Here is a 23,939-nt window from a genome sequence, read left to right as displayed (position 1 = left end):
GTCTGTAATTAGTTGGGAGGGATGCATTTCCTTCTTTCAAAATAGGAGTAACATTACCCGTTTTCCACAATGTAGGAAATACAGTCACTCAGTGATATATTATACAACAAACAAAGAGGTTCAGCTATAGATGTACAAATTCGTTTTACCCCTCTCATGTTAATGCCATCAGGTCCACTAGATTTGTTTGCTGGTAAGGTCTTATCAGATACCTCCTTTTTTGTTGTCGCATACTTTTGCGTTATTGAAACAAATGTGGACAACTTAAAGCTGATGTATGGCGTTATTACAGCAAAGGCTGAGCGGAAGGAGAAATAACATGGTTCCGGCACTGTGAGACTATTAAGAAAGGTCACATGCAGCGCAATAATATTCCAATTATGTACTGCCAAAAATATTTTACAGTAGTGAGCTGAATAGACTTAAGAATTACGAGTTGGTACGTGTGGCATATTTGGCTGTGCTCTAAGAGAGACATCCTCGATAATCTCCAGGGTATACGTTACGATAACTCTCCACTATACCCTGGATGCATCCACGGCTTAGGGCGATGATTTTATTACCTCCCTTGGCTGGCTCCGCATTCTCACAGTAGCCAATCAGCTAAGCCGCCGTTACAACCGAGCTTGCCAGTGTCAACAAGGATAGCGGTCGCAGTCGCGAAGGTTTGTTCGCAGTGCCACTCAGATTTTTTGGAAATAATAAAGACAAATTGACAGATCTGAAACTTTAAAAAATATATGACAGAACTCCTTCTACTTCTTTCAGAGTACCTCTGCATCAATTGTGTTGCCAAGTTTTAACGGTTAGATAATTTAAGAAGCGAAAGTGAGTTGTGATTGGTACGCTCAACTTCCCAGCGTAGGCACCTGATTGGATAAAAAGCCAGCCAATTGAGGTAATAAAATCATCGCCCTAAGCCGTGGATGCATCCAGGGTATAGTGGAGAGTGATCGTAACGTATACCCTGGAGATTATCGAGGATGTAAGAGAGATAAAGTGCTATTCTATTGGGACAGCTAGGGACACTTGAGAGGACAAAGAGGCACCTCATCGCCCTTTGTTCACCACTGAACCTTTTAATCCCTCGAAACAAGCACCTCACAAGAACTGCCAACACCGCAGACAAGACGTAACTGATACTGGTAGCAAGAGCCAGTGCATCTTAATAAGGCGTGTTAGCTTGCGTAATACTGCTTTCTTTGTCAGGCTCTTTTGGTGATAAGAATAATGAGTTCACGTGGACGTGCAGCACATTGAATACTCGGATGATATACTCCAGTAGAAAAATCATATAACTATATAACTATATATATATATATATAACATCATATAAACTATATATATGTATATATATATAACTATATATATATATATAACTATAACTATATAACTATATATATATTATGATATATATGTCGTTTACTGCAATATCAATTTAGAGCTATATAGAATATATATATACATATATATATGTATATATGTCCCTGCGGATCTAAGTCGACCATATCAGATTAATGTCTATTAATATATCGCTCATCTCCTACGATTATATACGCTCATCTCCTAGATATATTAAAGTACTACGTAGGGGATAATTTGTCCTACGTAGGAGAAAATATGCCTTACGTAGGAGATATTAAGTCCTACGTAGGAGATAGTGAGACCAAACATTTTTTTTCACCGTGGCCCTACTACGCTTCCGTAGTACTAAACCCTAACTTGAAACTCTACATATTACTGTAAGAGACAGTTATCATGAACATAGAACCGTTCATAGAGAACCGTTCTCTGTCAAGTTTGTACAGGAGGTGGTGCGCGTGTAAACGTATGAAATCATATCCGTTACATGTTCAACACGAATGGCGTTATGAATTAGCTTCACAATATCATCTGCGACTGAATATCTTCGATATTCACTGCGCGATCAAAGGTAACAAGAGTTTTTAAAACTCCCAGCGTTGTTGAGTGAGTGACTCAACATGGATTTATGCATAAACACCATACAGGGCATTGATTAGATTCATGTTCCCAAAGGAAAGACCAGCACGAACAAACACAGGCGTTCACTACACGCTCTCGCTTTATGAGATATACGACGACAGATGGTTGTTGTCACAACATGGACTCAGTGAGTGTTCAATAGCAAAAAACAGTCAGTAGTTTACAAACTAAATTAAAAAAGCAAGGTTTCTTTTTATCCACTATTATGTATCATTTAGCATGTGTTAAGTTGTAGAAACGCTACACTTCAAAGAGTAAATAAGCACAAGAACTTCCATTTGTTTTCCGTTGTCAGATCACATAATGCCAATGTCATCGCTGGGCGTGGGACGGGAAGTGACTGAAAAGCAAATCAGCTCGGAATAGAAGCTGTGTTTCAAAGACACGTATTTAACATGAAAGACTAGTGTAAATTTTGCAGTAATGACTTTTTAATAACGATCGAAATGGGTTGACTAATATGAATAATCTCTCCATATATGCCTAAGAGTATAAAGTGAAGTACATGGAATGCCTTGCAAATGGTATTATTGATAAATATAACTTGACAAACGTTCAGCCATTATTTGGGCTGTGGGGTAGCCAAGTGGCTAAAGCGTTAACTCGTCACGCCGAAGACCCGGGTTCGATTCCCCAAATGGTTACTATGTGTAAAAAATGCCCATTTTAGGTGTCCCCCGCCGTGATATTGCCGGAATATTGCTAAAAGCGGGTAAAACTAAACTCACTCACTCACTTTATTATAACCGACACTGTCCATGTATTTCATGCAGCCCCCACTATGTTGCCGTCGCCCATGTCCGTGTATGAACCATACAGAGACACATACAAATTGCATGTTACAATAATGTCAGTAAAAGCTGATATCATCTAAATGCGTTTTCATGCAAGATTAAAGAGTTACAATGCCTTTAAGGAGATATGCAAATAAACGATAAGAAGGAATCTCGTAGCATGCTGTTACTCTGTAATCAACGAGTGAGCGAGTGAGTGTGGTTTGCGCCGCTTTTTGTAATATTCCAGCAATATCTCGGGGTGACCTCACACATTATGCAAATATGGGAAATTGAACCCGGATCCACGAGCGAACGCTTTAACCACTAGCCAAGCAAACCGACCCTCTCCATGATCAACGAGGACACGTGACCAGAACATAATTTGTTAAACATCAAGCACATTCCTATGGTTGTTTTCATATATGGACACAGCAGATAATTTCATATATGCTTTCATTCGGAAAGTGAAGTATGTGTATATATAAAATTTTATTTTCTAGCATTGCCATTGAAAAGCATAGTTTTATTACTTCCTTTTAAAACTGTTTCTGAAGAGAGAATACAATGCAACCATATTCTGAATAACACATATAAGATTCAGATTTAAGATTCACAAATCGTAATCGAGACGGGAAGCTATATGAGGACCTTAGGAGAACGCATAACTTGTCAGTTGACACAATTTATCATCAATGAAGATCTTACCGGACCCGAGCAGCGCAAGGTCGAAGGGCTCGCCAACTGGTCTTGTATAAGAAAGTTGAGGCGTCATGGGTGACCAGCGGGTCATGCATCCTCATTAAGATGGGGGACGGGTGGCCAACAGCACTTCGATGAAGTGTGCAAGTCTACTAAACTCAAGGTTGTGATTAGTCTGAGTCAAGACAAATGAATACTATTACAGTCATGAGATAACTTGTTTGAAATACCCATAATGCCCTTGCACGATCTCATGAACAGTTACTGTCGATAGTCATCATGGTGGTGGTGGTGGAATTGGGTTTAACGTCGTGCTTGAGAATATTTCGCTCATATGACGACGTGCATGCGTGTGTATGTGTATGTGCGGCTGCTTGTACTAGCCCAGACTGAAGCTGGTTTTATAGTGCTAGCCCACTGAGATACCATGCCGCAGTGAAGCATGAATACCCCACCACATTATACTGACTCCGAGCCGACCAGTCCTTGTTGTACCCATTAATGCCGAGCGCCAGGCAGGGACCAACAAGTACCATATTTTAACTTTTTTTGGTATAACCCGCGACCTTCCGCACTCCGGGCGGACGCTCTAACCACTACACCACGGAGGCGGTCTTATAGTCATCATGACTCCATGCTTTACATATGTTAACATCAGTATAACTGAGCATAAAACTGTGTTGTTTACAGTAACATTGCGCTTTTGCAGAGATTCACATGTGATGTAAATGAACAATTTATGGCTGGGACGGGTAGGAAAAAAATGCAGGAATCGAGTACCCGCATGTTCTTACCCGAATCGGAATCGAGTACCCGGAAACGTCAAGAATAAAGCGCTTCTGTCAACTTTCTGAATATTCAATCACGATTTGACAGAGATGTTTATAGAAACCATGAAAGGATGGCAATAAGACATTGAAACTGATCTTAAACTATTTAATTTACGTCTGTTTAACTGATATAAAGAGTCAACACCATTATTAACTTACATTCCACTGTGACTTGACAACTCATTGCTCATGTGCAGATAAATTACAGTCGTTAATAATAACTTCCATTAACCGGACAATACCAAAGATGTAATTAAATGTGTGTTACGTCAATGAAAAAAGGCAATTTATTCTGTTGTTGAACTACATTCAGATGTGATATTCTAACTGAACCTATAATGTTTTACATGGGGACTTTATGTAAACTTACATAGAATGAAATGTGATTGATGTATTTACTGACTGGAGAATTCTATACGAGATATACAGATCGGCAAACTGTAATGCAACTGAGTTAAACAACATAGCAAAATGCTTCGCTCTGATGAGGGAAGACTGGTCATTTTGCTCTGTTGCGCAAGTCAGTTGCATTACAGTGTGTCTATTATACATTACAGAGTACAGACAAATACAGGGCCGTGAATAACTCATTAACCGTAATTAAATTTTTATCCTTCCAGAAGATTATTAAAAGTCGCATTAAAATACTTTTGTTTGAATGTAGCGACAAAGAAATGCATTTAAATGCTATATTTTTACGTTTAGATAAACAAAAACAGCACAAAACTATTGTTATTTAAATATTCTAAATTTGTATATAAGTGAACATTGAGTTCTTCATTGGAAGTTGTGCTTCTATATATTTCTGATTATCTTTCTTCTTATTGTCATGATAATCAGCCGAACATTGAATTTGCAAATCAGAATGTGCTCTTTCAATAAACGTTCGTTTTATTATGTTAATTTATTAGTTTTAATTGATAATCCCAACACATACAATCATTTAATTACAATCTCCTTTATGGTGAATGTATTCAGCTTTGACGCAGAAGTAAAATATGTCTCATGAAATTGAAATGAAATTTGAACTAAACACTATTCAATGTAGTCTTAACAGCTTTTTATGAACTAACTTAATAAGCAATTAGAGTTACACAATGTAATGAACGCCTTCGTGTTTTACGTTGTGTTTTAGAGCAAGATGTTTGTGCATTAAACTTGTACTGTTTCTGCAATAAATAGCATGGTACACACAGTCGCCAATTGGTTCTGCCATTTGCATCAAGCTCAAAATGAGCCCAAACACTCAGCTTAGCACTTTTGCTCTAGGTTAGAGTTACGTGCCCTTGACATTACAGAGTTCTCTCCCTTTCCGGGTACTCGATTCCTTGAAATAGGACTCGATTCCAGCTGTACCCGACCCGGATTCGAGTACCCGAGTATCCGTCCCAGCCCTACTCCTTATAAAATCACTATTTGATTATGATTCACAAACACATGCTCATGCTATGGTCGGAATCATGCCACGGTTTAGCAGATATTTATCATGAAAACAGGTTTTTCTGTAAGTGGCTTGAAACTTGCTTTTACAAAGGTCAATAGATTCAATCACAATACTTTTCGTTTTACATCTTCTTTTCTCTTAACATGCTGACCTCAAAACTGATTTAAATTCTAATCGCTGATTAAAGAGTAAGACAATAAATAGTATGCCAAATTATCGTTACCATGGCAACCCTGTGATATTTCACCTTATGTAAGAGAGGAATACGTACGATACTAGGTATGGCAGTACTACTGCAGCTGATAGTGCCTGTCGTAAATTTTAATAAGTTGCTTCAACGCTATCACTAATCACTGGGTATGTATACAATTATACGTGTGATGGAGGAGATCTTGCGTCGCTAGTTTTCCCAATAATCTGAATACATGTATGTAGCGTGAAACCGGCAGATACCTATAGAAGAAAGTTTTTGCCATACCTGTAACAACGATGTCCCATGTCTATAGAAGGGATATAATATGGGGATGAATGGCATGTACTTTTATCTTGGCCCGTTTATGAAGATAAATACTGCGATCTTTCACAATAATCTCTCTGGCTATCAGATTGAGGGTACTTTTTAAACATAACTGGTATTTCAATTATGTATTTATACAGTAACATTCTTCAAACGTTCTCCACATACGTCCGTCAGATACATCGCGCACTACCCCTTTCTCTTTTGATCTCTCAAACGACTGTTACAAGTTCGGAGAATCCTGGTCAAAGTTGAAACGTCTTAAGACTATTCCCTACTATTCTGTAACATGCACATTGTACCTAAAATGGGTAGAGCTTCCGTTCGGGGGAATATCAGAAGGACAGCGATACACTTGTCTCCAATGTTGTAGAAGACACTCCACTTACTTAGGAAAACAATAACCCAATGAGATATTGCATTCATGTCGGATTCAATTTTTTCGGCCCCTATCAGATGTGAACTTGAACATGCAAGGTCTGCGTCTATGTCAGACTAAAGTCAACGAGTTGTTTAGCAGCACTGGGGCGTAATAGTCATATAGGCCTGCTCCAAACAACGGAATATATATCTTTTGAGAAGGACTTCTCCGACGGGTAAAGGTACAGCAATGCAACATTACGAAAAATTTTACAACCTTCACTATTTTTCATTTCATGTCTCACAGAATATATAATTTGATGGGCGAGAGGTTTTAATATCGTTCTAACTTAGTCGAATTAAGTCAAAATGAGCTGAAATTTGTGTCATGATGCTTATAAACATACACTCATTCATTTACAACCTCCAAAACATGAATTCTGAGCAAACTTAAACAAATTTCGCCCATGGGCCGGCCCATGGCGAGCGAGTTTAAATCTAAATTTTTCGCAAAAAAAAAATTTCATTTTTTCATCCTTGGCATATATTCATAACAACTGCATGTTTAATTTGGTCAAATCACTTGTCAGAAAGTACCCACAGTGCGGAGAGTTTCTGGACTGGTTGTGAGTACAGAATTAAATTGTGACGTGTTAATGACATTTGTTATACTGTTAACACAGCATGGCTAAGAGGTGGCAAAGTCTTGCCGCCATCAGTAACATTTGAAACAGATACAAAATATTCATTTAATGTTTGAGCTTTATCCAAATCTGTAAAAACTGAAGGTATCCCAGTATCATCAGTGACAAGAAGGGGAGTGGGTCCCGATGAAGTACTAACCACCTGATTGAGTAGACTGAGGTGATAAATAGTTATCAAAATTAGAATAAAAGTTTCCCTTGGCTATTCTTTTCAGATTATTTACTTTATTCCTTTGCTTTTTGTATTTAAATAGCTCAGAAGTATTCAGAGATCGAAATGCTTTTTTCCTAAGATGTTCTCTTTTCTTTTAAGTATTTTACGAGGGGCGTTGAAAAAGTAATCAAACTAACTATATTCTCGATGTCCAATGTTTGAAAAAAAGCTTCCATTTTATTTTGAAGGAATCATTAGCAAAGTCATATCCAAAATTTCATGTGGGTAATGTGGTTAACGAGATATTAGTCATCACAACATTGGGGTATTATGTTTCTTGCAAATTTGCAGAAAATGGAAAACGATCTCCCATTTGGTATCTAGTAATAGTAATAGTCCGCTTATATGGCGCTCACATCCAGGCACATTGCCTGCTCACGGCGCTACGTACATTACTATCCCCGATCATAGGACACTATCGTAGTTTCCGATACCTTTTCAACTCCCTGGGGACTGTACAGCCATGCTGCCTGTTAGGCGCAATGAACTAAACACTCACATTGCCAGCACATACTCACGGGTACCCATTTAACAGCTGGGTGAACTGAGACAGTGTAGATCTAAGTATCTTGTCCAAGGATACTACACAAATGTGCCCATCTCGGGAACCGAACCTCAGTGCCTCCTCGAAACCGGGCCTTCTGCGTGATAGGCAGACGCCTTACAACTGCACTATTGCGCTATCTCTTGGATAATGGTATACCCTCAGATAATATCAAATAAAATATGTTCAGCATAGTATTGGATGACTTCCCGTCATCATCAACATTCAAAGATTTGGATTGCTTGTTTTACATTTAGACGGGGACTGTTTTTTTTAGGACACCATCATTTTAAATTTTCAGAACATTGTGTCCAGATATACAACATATTGAGAGCTGACACTTGTGTGACCATTCAGTATTTAGTTTGAACCCTTGACATCATGTAGGAATAAGTAAAAACTTTAGGATGAGTTATATCCTTATGATGACGTCAACTGAAAGGGGGTGGGTAGTGTCTCCAAAACAAGCCCTTTCAGTAAACATGAAAGGGGGAGTCACTTGAACAAGCGATTATAGTTTAAAATTGCTTTTTTGTGCAGTTTAATATCTAAGATTGACTTTTACCAACATACAACATGTTTTTTGCATATTTTGTTTCAATTGGTGTAGGGGGATTCCCGCCAATACACCTTGATATAAAATTGATCAAAATCTATTAATTCTTTCCTAAGTTCGCAAGCTTGCTTTCCTAAGTTTGGCAAGATTGGCAAAAAAACTGTTACACCTTGACCTGTGACCTTTAAAATGACCTCAAGGTCACTAAATTCAAGTGGAGTCGGTAAATCTCGTCAATAAACCTTGGTACCAAATTTGAACAAAATCCATCATTTCTTTCTCGAGTTCTTTCAGTAAACAGAATGGGGAGTCATTTGAACAAGCGATTGTAGTTTTGAAATTGCCTTTTTGTGCAGTTTAATATCTAAGTTTGATTCTAGCCGACTTCTACCAATCTCAAACATACAAAAATGTTTCTTGCATATTTTGTTTCCTGAAGTTTAATTTGTGATGCATTTCATTGCTAGTCAGCTAGGCTATTCCATTTGTCCGAACCACAACATACGGAGACAGATCATTTAGCAGACCGGGTGCTGTACTCTGGAATTGATTACCTGAAAATGTCAGAAAATCGGAAAATATCAACAGTTTCCGATCTTGTCGCAAAACCATCCTCTTCAAACGAGCATTCGACTAAGCGCACTCTGGATATGTAGCGCTATACAAATGTCTAATTTGATTTGATTTGATATACCCGTTAGAAACCCACCCCCACCCCACCCCACTTTATATTTGTACATATCAAAACCTCAAAAGATATTTGCGAAAAGACATGATACAGAGGACAGTAGGAGATTTTATATCGATTATATACTCTTCCAAAAAGAAACGCATATAGGAATTTCAACTGTATTTTTATGTTTATTTTGAAACATCTTGTAGGATTTATGAGTCAATGAAATATAGCGAAATTGCACACTGGGAATGCAGACTTATCCGTCTTTGGCACCAACTCGAGGAAAGTCAGTTTGAGTGTCACATGGAGACGTGTGGTGGCGCTTAAGTCAATACCTCGTGTGACCACCGTGGGCATCCAGAACTGCACGGCATCGCCTCGGCATCGAACGAATAAGTCTCAAAATCTCATGTTGCCCAATCGCAGCCCACTCTGCCTGTAGTGCCCGTGCGAGTTGCTGAAGTGTCTGGGGCTGAGGGTTACGGCGTCGCACCCGTCTGTCCAGGGCATCCCACAGATGTTCGATCGGGTTTAAGTCCGGTGATCTTGAGGGCCAGGGGAGCACATTGATGTTGTGGTTCTGGAGAAAGTCTCTAGTGTGACGTGCTGTGTGGGGCCTGGCATTGTCCTGTTGAAACAACTCCCTCTGGCGATCAATGATTGGAAGGAGGTGTGGGCGTAGGATTTCGTCACAGTACCGTTGAGCTATCAGGTTGCCCTGGATCATCACCAAATCACTTCTCCTACGGCAGGTGATCGCTCCCCACATCATAACACTTTCCCGGCCGAATCTGTCCACCTGGGGAACGCAAGCGTCGGCGAAACGTTCACGTCGACGTCTGTACACCCGCATTCTTCCATCGCGTCGTTCCAATAGAAATCGTGATTCATCACTGAACCAGATTCTACACCAATTCGGTAGGTTCCAGGCCTGAACGTTGGTGCACCATTGAAATCGATGTTGACGATGTTGTTGTCGAAGCACAGGGCCAAAATAAGGTCTTCTGGCACGTAAACAAGCCTCTCTCAACCTGTTTCTGACGGTCTGTGCAGAAAGCCTCCTCAATCCGGGTATTTGTCGAGCGGTACTGGTCACCGTAGGTGTTCGATGACGCAGGTGATGTACCTGGATGTAGCGATCCTGCGCCGCAGTGGTCGCTCGAGGTCGCCCACTACGAGGGGCATCTGCTACCGCATTCTGCCGGCGATATCTCTCCCAGAGCCGTGAAACGGTGCTTTGGTGAACATTCATGCGTCGGGCAACTTCACGTTGAGACTGGCCAGCTTCAAGCAAACCAATGGCGATATGATGGTTGGCTTCACTTTGACGTGGCATTTTGCGTTCGTCAACAATATTCCAAATACAGTGAATAATCGACAGACAGCGATCAACCTTTTATACCCATCATTGAGACTATCTGATCCCCAACTTTCACGTGCATTGCATGTGAATTGTGTATTCCGTGACACTACACGCCGAAATTGAAAATCATGCTGTTAAATACGGGTATTTTACGGATGGTGCGTTTTGTTGTGATGTTTCAAAACATAAACACCATAGGACTCATAAACAGAGCAAAACCTTTTGTAAAATGAATCACGTTTTAATTCATTGCTACATGAAATTGCTATTTTCATGATGCGTTTCTTTTTTGTGAGAGTATATATCAGGACGAATATCATTTTAGTCATTTGGCTAAGATTTGTCAATTCTTTCTTGATTTATCGCGCTAACAATCTTTATATTGGCAAAACCCTCAGATTTTGCTGTTACCTTGAAAATTATCTCAAAGGTCACTCCATTTCACTTGTGTCGGTGAATCTCGCCAATATACACCTTGGTACCAAATTTGAACAAAATCCATCATTTCTTTCTTGAGTTATCGCCCTAACAAGCTTATTTGATGTATGAAATGCAACGAAAAACAAACACCTGCGTATTTACGAGTGATTAAAACTGTTATTACAATTTACGCAAATATTTATTACATTTTACCGCAACGAAAATTATTACAATTTACGTCAATTTTTATTACAATTTGCGTATTACAATTTACGTCAATTTTTATTACAATTTACGTTTTTATTACAATTTACGTCAAGTTTATTACGATTTGCTGCAAGTATTACAATTTGCGTTTTTATTACAATTTACGTCGTAACAGGCATTTTTAACTCAAACCTACTTTTCCGATATTCATCGATGATTGATAGATAGTTAACGATTATCGATCTCTGTGATTCATATCGATAGCCAGCCCTAACCATACAATCTGAAAGCCCCTCCTTACCTTAAAAAGACTAGTGTATTTTCTGTTTTGTAGACCCATCAAGATCCGGGTTAGAATTGATCTTCAGAAACCCATGCTTGTCGTAAGAGGTGACTAACGGGATCAGGTGGTCAGGCTCGCTGACTTGGTTAACACATGTCATTGTATCCCAATTGTGTAGATCGATGGTCATGTTGTTGATCACTGGATTGTCTGGTCCAGACATCAAAAGGTGCATATAAAAATTGCCTTGAAATATTTGCATTTGTATATTAAAAATTGCATCTATAAAGGACTTAATGGACTTGTAATGGACTGTGTTAAGTTGGTCTTGTAGCTATACAGTTGAAATTATGCAGATTAGCAGATGATTATTATTATTATTATACTAACATTTGTATAGCGCCGATATCCAGCTCAGCTGCTCAAAGGCGCTTTATTTTTCCCTCGGTCACTGGATGTCCATCTCAACGGCACGTCGTATTATCAATCTCAACTCCCTGGGGATCATACAGATGTGGCGTTAAGTTCTACCTCACTCACTCACTCCAACCCAATGTTTCTGACCAAGCCTTAGCATCACTTGTTATTCGAAAACAACTCTTCCAGCTCGGTGTAAACCACAATCGATAAATATCAATGACACGAGTAAAGAATGGGATCACGGCCACATGGACAAACAGGTGTGCTGTCTGTATTAAATATTAAATAGACGACAATTGATACCATGAAGTAAAGTACAAGTTCCCGTGCAAAATGTGGACCCGTGAAGATCCGAGTTAGTTTATCTCACTACTTGTTTATGTTTTGCATTATTGCTTGTATATACTATTCTTTATCTCACCTTTGGTTTTTATATTCCACAAACTATATCTCCGTGTACATCTGTATCCATCACTGAATCACTGTATATATTCTATGTTCATCTATCTTCTTTAGAACCTTTGAGCGATCCTGCATTGCCATGCCATCATGTACAACTATATTCATTGACATGCCTGCAAATAACCCGATCTAGTATCCGCACATGTACCATCTATCAACACGAAGTAAACAAGCCTTATGGGTAATGACGTAACGCAATACCGTGCGGCGATCGGGTTGTTCAGACATCTCAAGTGCTCTAGAAATCTCAAGAAATGTTTCAAAATCGGTATCCTACTTGCTAACAAAAATGTACTTTTCAGTTTACTAAGTGATGAAGCAGAGGCTATGTGCAGTTTACTATTGTTAGAATTGAAAGCTTGCTGTGCGCTTACGTTTCTGTGTCTGCTTCAATCACAAGTTACAAATGTCAACATAACCTTGATTATTCTATTGTTACTTCAGCTTGCTGGTGACGTAGGGCCTAACCAAGGTCCTATTGTTCAGAAAGACAACATGTTGTCGATTTTTCACTTGAATGCACGAAGTATACGTAATAAGCAATCTTATCTGTCCGAATTTTTATCTGAATATGACATAGTATGTTTCTCTGAGACCCATCTAGATATAAGTGTTGATAATGAAACTTTAGCTTGGGAAAATTTTCACGACCTGATACGAAGAGACAGAAATTCTTTCGTGGGTGGTGTAATGATGTATATCTCTAAGAATCTAAGCTTTGATAGAATTTACAATCTAGAAAACATATTTGATGAGTCCATTTGGGTTAAATTATCGCTTCCACAAACACCACTCATCTTATGTACAGTTTATAGACAAGAAAGTAATACATCTAATTTTTGGGGAAGATTTGATAATAGTATCGAAGGTGCTTTAGATATTTCAAGTAAAGTTACTATTGTTGGTGATTTGAATAAAAATCTACTTTCTGTATCTAAACTTAATTTAACAGATATCCTAAACAGAAATAACTTATGTAACGTTATAACAGAACCTACTAGGGTGACGAGGACAACCAGCACACTACTAGATCCAATTATAGTCAGTGATGATGTTGAGGTTGTAGAAAGTGGTGTTATCGATTTTGACAGAACTATAAGTGATCACAAAGGCACGTTTGTCAGCCTAGATGTGCATGTGTCAACTAAGATTGCATATCCTAGAAAGGTCTGGTGTTACAAAGATGGTGACTATGAGAAGCTGAACGCACTTACTAGCAATACTGATTGGTTGGCATTGTTTAGTGACTGTTCTAATGTTGATGATACTTGCTGTGCATTTTATGAACGTTTTAATGATTATACCAAACAATGTATTCCCTCTAGAATTGTGCTGATAAGACCTAATGACAAACCATGGTATGATTCAAATATTAGACGTGAAAGTAGGAAGCGGGATCGACTACGGAAAAGAGCCATCAGAACACAGAAAGAGTCTGATATTTTGAAGTACAAAAAACAACGAAATAAAGTTAATAAAATGAAATGTTATGCAAAAGAACATTTTTATTCTAATCTTGATGAGTTTTTATTCGAGCTTTATGGAGAAAATAAATCATCATATTGGAAAATATTACGCAGTTTGATCAAGACGTCAGGTTCCGCTTCTACTATTCCCGTTCTAAAAAGAAGTGTTATTGAGGAAAGTCCATCAGCTTATTCAGATGTAGATAAAGCCAACATGTTAAATCAATATTTCGAATCTGTTGCTAATCTGACTGGTGCAGATAACAAATCTATACCACATTTTGACAGGCGCACGGATGCCGTTATAGATAACATAATAGAAGTTAATGAGATCTCCGACAGAATTAAATGTCTACCTCTCAAGAAAGCTGCTGGACCAGACCAGATTAGTCATCAGTTACTTAGAAAATCGGTCGAGTCTATAAGCCCAGTACTGTGCATATTATTTAACATGTCACTTACTTAATCAGTATATCCCAGCCAATGGAAATATGCAAATGTTATGCCCCTATTCAAGAAGGGTGATCACTCAATTGTATCAAATTATCGCCCTATTTCACTTATAAGTTGTGTTGGGAAGCTGTTTGAAAGAGTTGTATTTAAACATATTTACAATTACTTCGTGTCAAATGATTTGTTATATAAATATCAATGTGGATTCCGGAGAGGCCACTCTACTGTACAACAACTTGTTGAAATTTATAACCAAATCTGTATATCACTCGATAACAAAGAACACTATTGTATGGTCTTTTGCGATGTATCTAAGGCCTTTGATAGAGTTTGGCACAGAGGGCTTATGCTTAAATTGGAGAGGTACGGAGTAAGTGGAAAGTTACTTGATTGGTTTGATAGTTATGTAAGTGGTCGCAATCAATCACTTTCTGTTCATGGCTCGTTATCTAAGCCTTTGGTTTTAAAAGCAGGAGTTCCACAGGGATCAGTTTTAGGTCCCTTTCTTTTCATTGTGTATGTAAATGAGATAGCAGATAAACTACATTGTATAACTCGGCTTTTCGCTGACGACACGTCACTGGGAGCTTTGTCAAAAGAAAAGCAGTTGATGGAAAGAATAATGAATGAAAATCTACAAATATTATGTAATTGGGCAAATGACTGGCTAATTTCTTATAATCCGGACAAAACGGAAGCTATGCTATTTACGACGAAAGATGGCCAAACAGACATTAATTTGAAATTTGACAATTGTCATGTAAAACCAGTTGACTTTCATAAACATTTGGGACTAACATTTTCATGTAATGGGGGTTGGCACCATCATAATGAAAGTATTGTTCAAAAGACTTCTAAAATGTTTGGAGCATTTCGAAAGTTAAAGTTTCTCCTGAATAGAACAACATTGTCAAGCATATATACTGTATTCATAAGACCACATTTCGAGTACGCATCTGAAGTATGGGACGGGTGTTCTATTGAAGAATCTAATAGATTAGAAAAGTTACTTGAAGCGGCTCGTATAGTTACTGGTCTGCAGAGATATGCTTCTTCTAGATCATTATACTTTGAAACGGGATGGGATTTACTATCTGAGAGAAGAAGGGTGAAAAAATTATCGTTATTTTATAAGATACATACAGGCCTTGCTCCAAGTTTTCTTTATGATTTACTCCCTCCTATAGTAGGTAGTCGAACAAATTATGAATTAAGAAACTCCAGTAATTACACTCAACCCTGTACAAGACTACGATATTCGACTCTATCATTTTTTCCATCAATAATTAAACTGTGGAATAACATACCCTTAGCTATCGGAAACTGTAAATCTGTTGTGTCTTTTAAAACTGCAGTTCATGTGAAACAAAAATGTGCACCCGTATATTTCTCATATGGGAAAAGGAAACTAAATGTTTTGCATACAAGATTAAGATATATGACAAGTACACTTAATTATGATTTATTCAGAATTAATGTTAGAAATGATGCACTTTGTCAGTGTGGCCATAATTGTGAAAATGCTTTTCATTATTTTCTTGAATGTCCATTATATATAATTCAAAGAGAACAAATGTTAACCTCTTTAGAAAATATAGTGAATAATAGAGCATGTATTGATATTAATCTCATCTTAAATGACAATGCAGGTCTCTCGCTTAGTGAAAATCAGAATGTTTTTAAATCTGTACATATCTACATTCATAACACTAAACGATTTAAATAACTCTGTACATATCTATACCCTTTGTCTGCCTCTTGTTGAACTTTTTTGTAATATACACTTGTAACTATGTGGAGAGGGCTTATTTAAGTTGGATAACTTGTGCCCAATCCGTTTCTTAATTGAATAAAATATGTTTCAATCAAATCCGAGTTAGAACAGGTCTTCAGCAACCCATGCATGTCTTAAGAGGCGACTAACGGGATCGGGTGGTCAGGCTCGCTGACTTGGTTGACACATGTCATCGTATCCCAATTATGTAGATGGATGGTCATGCTGTTGATTACTGGATCGTTTGGCCCAGACTCGAGTATTTACAGACCGCCGCCATACTGATGAGCGCGGCGTTAAACAATAATCCAAGAAGAGGAAGTAGAGTCGGTCATGGAAAAAGTGAAATGCATTGATACCTGGTTGGCTGACTGATTGATTAACTGACTGACTGACTGATCGATTGATTGATTGATTGGTGTATGACCTTTACGAGCAAAATTCCAGCTATATGGCCGCGGTCTGTAAAAAAGGAGTCTAGACCAGACAATCCAGTGATCAACATCATGAGCATCCATCTACGCAATTGGGATTCGATGGCGTGTCAACTAAGTCAGTGAGCCTGACCACCCAATCCCGTCAGTCACCGCTTTCGACAAGCATCAGTTCTAGCCCGGATCTTGACAGGTCTACAATGGATGATGTCGTGTCTGCTTCAATGGTAACACGCATGATTAGCTTGATGCAGAGAAACAGAACTAAAATGTTGTGACAAATAATGATCAACCTGGCACATAATTAATACGTCACCAAATCCGACGTTAATCTACACGTTAATCAAATTTGAGATTGACAAAGTAAATCAACTACATATATGCGCAGTGAATATTTTCTTTGTTTTGTCTGCTGTATAACGCCGCACTCAGCAATATTCTAGCAATCGTCATGGGAGTACAAGACTTATCCTCTCGGCTGAAAATGATGATTTGGTTTCGTATCCATATCTTTGATGGAACTTCTAAATTTAAGATTATGTTTCAGATGGCATAACATCAAATAATGCACAGTTACTTTATTCCAGTAGTATATGTGAATTTCGATAAAAATATAGAAGGGATCGGGACAAAAACACACACACACACACACACACACACACACACACAGTGCACTATATCCATCAGTTTTCGTTATAAGTTACAAATTTAATGTGCTGTAATTTCATATCATCTGTTCCAGGTTACAGCTGTCCGAGGCAAGTGTGCAGCATCTCAAATTCGCCCACCTTGGGGACTACAAGGACAAGATCAGAACTAGCAGGATCATTAAGAATGGGTCCACCAGAAGCATGGTACATTGTGCTCAGCTCTGTTCAGAGATTGAAGCATGCGTTTCTTTCTTCCACAACAAGAACACAAGACACTGTAGTCTCCATGACGTCATCTTTTTCAGCCCGGATGACGGCACTGACAGTCCAGGAATGAAGTATTACGTTTACGATGAAGGTAGGTATTTTAGCCCAGGTAAGCATAAAGATATTTATTGCTTCACTCTGTGGTCCTCTGTTTGGTCTGATGGTAGCCGAATGATGCGGAATGATACATGACTGGCTCTTTGAAATATACTGGACAAAACAGTTAGGGATGTATGTAAATTTTGAAATTATGAATAATGATATATTTATTCATTGACACATTGATATAATATCAATCATAAAAATACCAATATCCCTAACATATTTTGTCCAGTATATATAGAAAGCGGATCCATTGTTAACATTGTTTATATTGTTAACATTGTATATATTGTTAACATTGTTTATATTGTTAACATTGTATATATTGTTAACATTGTATATATTGTTAACATTGTTTATATTGTTATATTGTTAACATTGTATATATTGTTAACATTGTTTATATTGTTAACATTGTATATATTGTTAACATTGTATATATTGTTAACATTGTATATATTGTTAACATTGTTTATATATTGTTAACATTGTATATATTGTTAAAATTGTTTACATTGTTAACTTTGTTTATATTGTTAACATTGTATATATTGTTAACATTGTGTATATTGTTAACATTGTTTATATTGTTATATTGTTAACATTGTTTATATTGTTAACATTGGTTATATTGTTAACACAACTGATCTTTATCCAAAAAGAAAACATTCATATTTAAGTGCTTTGACATGTTACCAAAAAATTATTAATGTGGTTCAATTAACCAAGAATTTGTATATGTAGTCTGTGAAGCCATCATTGTTGATTGAGACCGAATTGACTTCAGTCTGCTGTTTCGTTTCTGACGTGGATATAATTTGAAACGTTTCGAACGTTTTGAATTTATTATACTCTCTATGCAAAAGGCCTTGTAACAATTTCCCAATTGCGTAGATCGATGCTCATGCTGTTAATCAGTGGATTGTCTGGTCCAGGCTCGATTATTTACTAACCGCTGCCATATAGCTGGAATGTTGCTGAGTGCGGCGTAAAACTAAACTCACTCACTCTTATGACACACAAACAACAAGCAGAACCAGTAGAAAGTAAGACTGCGGCGAATGAAATGTTATTACATAGAAAGACAAATGTCATATGGTATGGTAACGATCAACATTCCATAAGAACAGCTCACCTGGCAGATGAACCACAACCGGATTCAAAAGTTCACACGTTCAGCGGTATGTCGACTTTATGCATTAATGCAGGCCTGGCAGCTTCGCCTCTTTTCACCCACGTGGCGTAAAACTAACCTCACTCACACTTTGCACCCACGAAACGTCTAAGAAAGTCCTGGGAATGATCATTCCATATCTGAGGAAGGATTTGGTGAAGTTCTCGCAGTGTTGTTGGAGGATTCGGATAAGGTCGTAAACGTTGCTCCATTCCATGCCAGGCATGTTCAATGGTTGACAAAACAGGGTATCTTGCAGACCAGTGCAACATATACAACTCGAGCAACGTGTGGTCTATAGGACTGCACGGTACTACCTGTATACCGGTATATGGAAATAAGCTTCCGAACAATACGTATTGCAACATTTTTTTCTGAGAACTGGTATATGGGGCAAAGATGATATATGAAGGTTTTGTGATTATTTCTTTGGTTTGAAATAAAAATCTGCACAGACTTTCATTAAAACAAATGTTTTCCTTCCTTATTCATCGACAAAACGTCATACGGTATTGTAATACTATAAATTGTATAAAAGACAAAATAGAATCCCTGACTGTGCAACCTAATTTTGAGACTGATGTTCAGAATCATAACATATATGTTTAGTGACTTATAATGTAGAAAATAGGATTGACATGCACAATTAGTGTCACTCTCTGTCGAACACTTAAGTTCCCAATACGGATACCTGAATCGCAATATATTGCTACACAATTTATTTGCCAATACACATCCCTAGTGGTCTAGCAAACGAAACTCCACGGCAGTTCTGTTGCAAATATAGTAAAGTTGCCATTTACAAAATCTCATCTGGGTACCCGACAGTTTTGAAGTTCCCTTCAATAGCAATCACTGGCGTTCCTGCTGTTGCTGTTATCCCAACACAGTCCACCTCCAAACGAATCCGTCCCAAAAGACATGGCCTGATGTAACATTCACCTGTGCGTCTAGAGACGCGTGTCCTGCCGTCAGCTTTGTAAAGACGGAAACCTAACTCATCGGTGAAGTGAACCCTCATCTACCCAAGTACTCCCCATCGCATTTGTAGTCTGCTCCACTGGAGATGTCGATGTTCTGGCATCGAAAATGGCCGAGTCCTGTGTCGGTGGTGCATGGTTTAAATCCTTCTGTCATGACGCTAGGTCGTCGTCAGTAGCCATCACCTTTACAGTCTATTTCTTGATTGTTTAGCTGTAAACGTCGCCATAAGTGCCAAATGGTGTTTCTTTGGGTGTTGAATTGGCGAGCAGCATCATGCTGCAAGGTGCCAGACTGAACCACATCTATAGCTCTCCATCTGTTGTTTTCCCCGAACCCGTGAAGATCCGGGTTAGAATTGATCTTCAGTAACCCATGCTTGTCGTAAGAGGCGACTAACGGGATCGGGTGGTCAGGCTCGCTGACTTGGTTGACACATGTCATTGGTTCCCAATTGCGCAGATCGATGGTCATGTCGTTGATCACTGGATTGTCTGGTCCAGACTCGATTATTTACAGACCGCCGCCACATAGCTGGATTGTTGCTGAGTGCGGCGTAAAACTAAACTCACTCACTCACTACTTCCCCCCAGGCATATTTCAGTAGGATGTATACAGGTATTTTCCCCCTGATTACTGCACTTAATAATGAGCGTCTGGTTGTCTCCCCTTTTAAAGTGAACAATTTCTTCGAATATGTCATGCTTCTTGCCAATTTCGAGCAATTCGAAGAACAACTGTTTTCTCTGGGAATATATTGAAGTGCACATTTACCTTTAGTCAGACACAACACGTATAAACATTGGAAATTTGAATGACTGAGTATTGTCATTTTAGCAATGTTCAAACAAAACACGTTATATTTGGGGTTACAATTTCTCAATAAAGTACAGATTATAGTGCTTTTGTTGGGTTGTGTCCCAACCGAGATTCGAGCCCGTACTTACAGAGTCAGACACCTAATCAACAGCGGATGCCTGACTTTTTGCGCTGGCGATGAAGTGCCTTACTTTACTTTACTGAGAAAGTGTAATCCATAATTATATAACATGTTTTTTTTTTAATATTAAGAATTTTCACTACAGGGGACGCAAGAAATAAGCTTCACATGTAGTTCCCATGAGCGAAAGTTTTAACCATTTGGCTTATCAAGACGATCTTCCTGGCATTGTAGATAAATCAATGGTTCGTTAAAGCTTACTCACTGAAACAGTAATCATTTGCCTCGCAATGTTAAGGTCCTAGGAATGTTAAAGTAGAAAACAGCTTATAGTCCATCACCTGGAATCACGGCGCCATTGGCGCCATTGACTTTCCTCTTTTGGTTCATACTGAAGACTTGCAATTTCCTCAACATCACGGTTCATGGATTGTTAGCATGCTAAAGACCAATTTCGACTAGAAATTTTGATATTCCTGTTTTCCTTCTGAATGGTTTAGATGTTTTCAGCTATGACACTGGCTCATTGGGTTTCGGGGCGGTTGGGTAGCCTAGTGGTTAAAGCGTTCGCTCGTAACACTGAAGACCCGGGTTTGATTTCCCACATGGGCACAATGCGTGAAGCCCATTTGTGGTGTCCCCGACCGTGATATTGCTGGAATATTGCTAAAAGCGGCGTAAAACCAAACCACTCACTTATTTCTGTTTCAGGAGACTGCTCCTTCAGAGAGGGGTTTATCTACAGCAGGATCAGTAAAGCTTGCTTCAGCATCAGGAGTAACGATGGTTTGAATAACTGGGCTTCATCCAAATCGTTTTGCAAGCTCAGGAACTTTCGACTCGCAACAGTAGATAGCAAAGAGAAGTATGACTACACAGTTGCGACGATCAAACAGTCCTCTCGTAAGTTAATGATGAAGTGTGTGACCAGTTATGGATGCGCATTAACGTTTGTTTGTCTCACTCAACAGTCTCATAATTGGTACAAGATTGAGAAAACAAGATATTTCTCTAAAAGTGAAAGCATTAAATTCTGTCAAAAATGGATGTTATATCATGCTCTTGTTTACCAGTAGTACACTCCAAGCCATCGGTATTACACCATATCAAACTTCTCAGCCAAATCTATATCACAGTATATAACATCAAAGTGTCATTTTATCCATCATGTGCTAGTCATTTTTCCTTATATACTATATACTTTAATTTCATTTGCTACCTATAATATCAGTGTGAATGTGTGAGTGAGTGCAATGTGCTTGTCTATCTAAAGTCTTTAAACAACACAAAAACAAAAACAAAAAACAGAAGCCTGTTGCTTCAATCTCTTTCCCCTTCATTGATGGGGCTTCTACCCCAATTTGTAACAGGGTTTTCTGAAATGAAAAGATAATTACTCCCCAAAAAAAAAAAAGAAAAAACATACGTTTGTTTGTAATGTGTGTTTCGGTCACAGCACGTTCTTCTGAATTGAGAAGCCGAATGTTTTCTCTTTTTCAGTAAATATGTTGTAAGGACGCCAACATGGCAAGCTTAAGTATGTACATGTGTCCGCATTCATTGGAAGTGGACTTGAGTCACTGCAGTTGCAATTTCCCCTCTGTGGTGCTCCCAGGTTACAATAGGCCCTTGGAAACCAAGGCGGTGGGATAGCCTAGTGGTTAAAGCGTTCGCTTGTCACGCCGAAGCCCGGGTTCGATTCCCCACATGGGTACAATGTGTGAAGCCCATTTCTGGTGTCCCCTGTCGTGATATTGCTGGAACATTGCTAAAAGCGCCATAAAATCAAACTCACTCACTTAGAAACCGGTCTTTGCCTGCAAGCAATGCTTGCAAGAGCCATTTGTAATGCTATTTGATGGTCAGACTCCATCGTTTATAGAGAAGCAAATGATTCGAAATTCAGTGAACAGCTGTTTGACATTTTACGCGTCTAGGTGGTTGTTCTGAATGCTAAAAGTACATTAGTTGAACTTATACTGAAACTGGCTGCAACTACACTTGCACCAACAATGGCGCGAAATGTCGATGCACAGATATACTGGGATCAAATCTGGACAGATAGACATTTTTGTGTGACTTGTTACATGAGGAAACATCCATTTAGATTTCTTTAAGAGTGCGCTCTCAGTTGGAATTCATACAACTTTGATGAACTTTCAGGATTTAAAAAAGAAATATTTATGTTTGCTTAGGTGAGTAGCTGATAGGTTATGAAACCAAGGCTTCACATATGATTTTAATAGGAGTTCCTCATAGAATATTTGTAGCCACATCCCCTACGTACATACAGGATAAAATAATGGTGTTGAATGTTTATGAATCAATTCAAAGAGTTCTTCATTTAATGTAAAATAGAATTGAAATTTTAAATTAATTCATATAATGTATGAATGATTTTAAACTGTGTTATATTTGGGACTACACTTTCTTTGTAAAGTACAGATTCTAGTACTTTTGTTGGGTTGAGTCCCATCCGGGATTCGAACCCACACCCTCAGAGTCAGGCACCTAATCGCAACACACAAAGCCAGACGCCTAGAACGCTCAGCCACCGCGGCTTCCACAAAGTGGAAGTCGGACAACTGGTAGTCTAGATTGCGGACTTTGTGTACCCTAGGCCTCTGATAAGTGTTTATTGGCGCGGCTCCCACGGCCGAAAGCTATAATATACAATGCCAGTTAGAAAGCGGTGAAATGTAACATGTGTTATATTTGGGATTACATTTTCTTTGTAAAGTACAGATTCTAGTATTTTTGTTGGGTTGAGTCCCATCCGGGATTCGAACCCACATGTGGAGCACAGTGGTGTAGTGGTTAGCATGCTGGCCTTTCACGCCAAAGGCCCGGGTTCGAATCCCGGTGGAGACACCAAAATTTGTGACCTGGGTCTCATACTGTTTTGTGTCCCTTCGTCCACATTGCACTCAGTCCACCCAGCTGTTTAAAATTGGTACCTGAAAAGCGGGTGTACGGACCTATACGGTCGCGCTTAGCGCTTTGTAGCAGCTTTGAAAGTACAATTCCGTCAGGGTAATAATGTAACACCAGAGAACAGCATCGCGTTGGATTCTAGGAGCAACAATTAGCATTATTATTATTATTATTATTATTATTATTATGTTTTACAGATTAAAGATAGTATGCAGCAGAGAGGGTTTGGGTGATCCTGGCACAGTCAGGCTGGTAAGGCTCATCATCAGCTCAGGGCCCTTGTCC

The 23,939-nt window shown here is 38.6% G+C and overlaps 1 protein-coding gene across 1 annotated transcript in view; it reads left to right on the top strand.

The window, feature by feature from the left end:
• LOC124279651 overlaps positions 1 to 23,939 on the top strand; it is a 93,325-nt gene that overhangs the window by 4,121 nt on the left and 65,265 nt on the right. Inside the window, exons 2-3 of the mRNA XM_046715488.1 lie at positions 17,349 to 17,614; positions 21,432 to 21,623. Coding sequence (XP_046571444.1) covers positions 17,349 to 17,614; positions 21,432 to 21,623 — 458 coding nt within the window. The remainder of the gene's footprint in view (positions 1 to 17,348; positions 17,615 to 21,431; positions 21,624 to 23,939) is intronic.

Source organism: Haliotis rubra, unplaced genomic scaffold, assembly GCF_003918875.1.
Source record: "Haliotis rubra isolate DU_JTF1 unplaced genomic scaffold, ASM391887v1 Scf254, whole genome shotgun sequence".
NCBI lineage: Eukaryota > Metazoa > Mollusca > Gastropoda > Lepetellida > Haliotidae > Haliotis > Haliotis rubra.
This window is presented reverse-complemented; position numbering and strand designations above follow the sequence as displayed.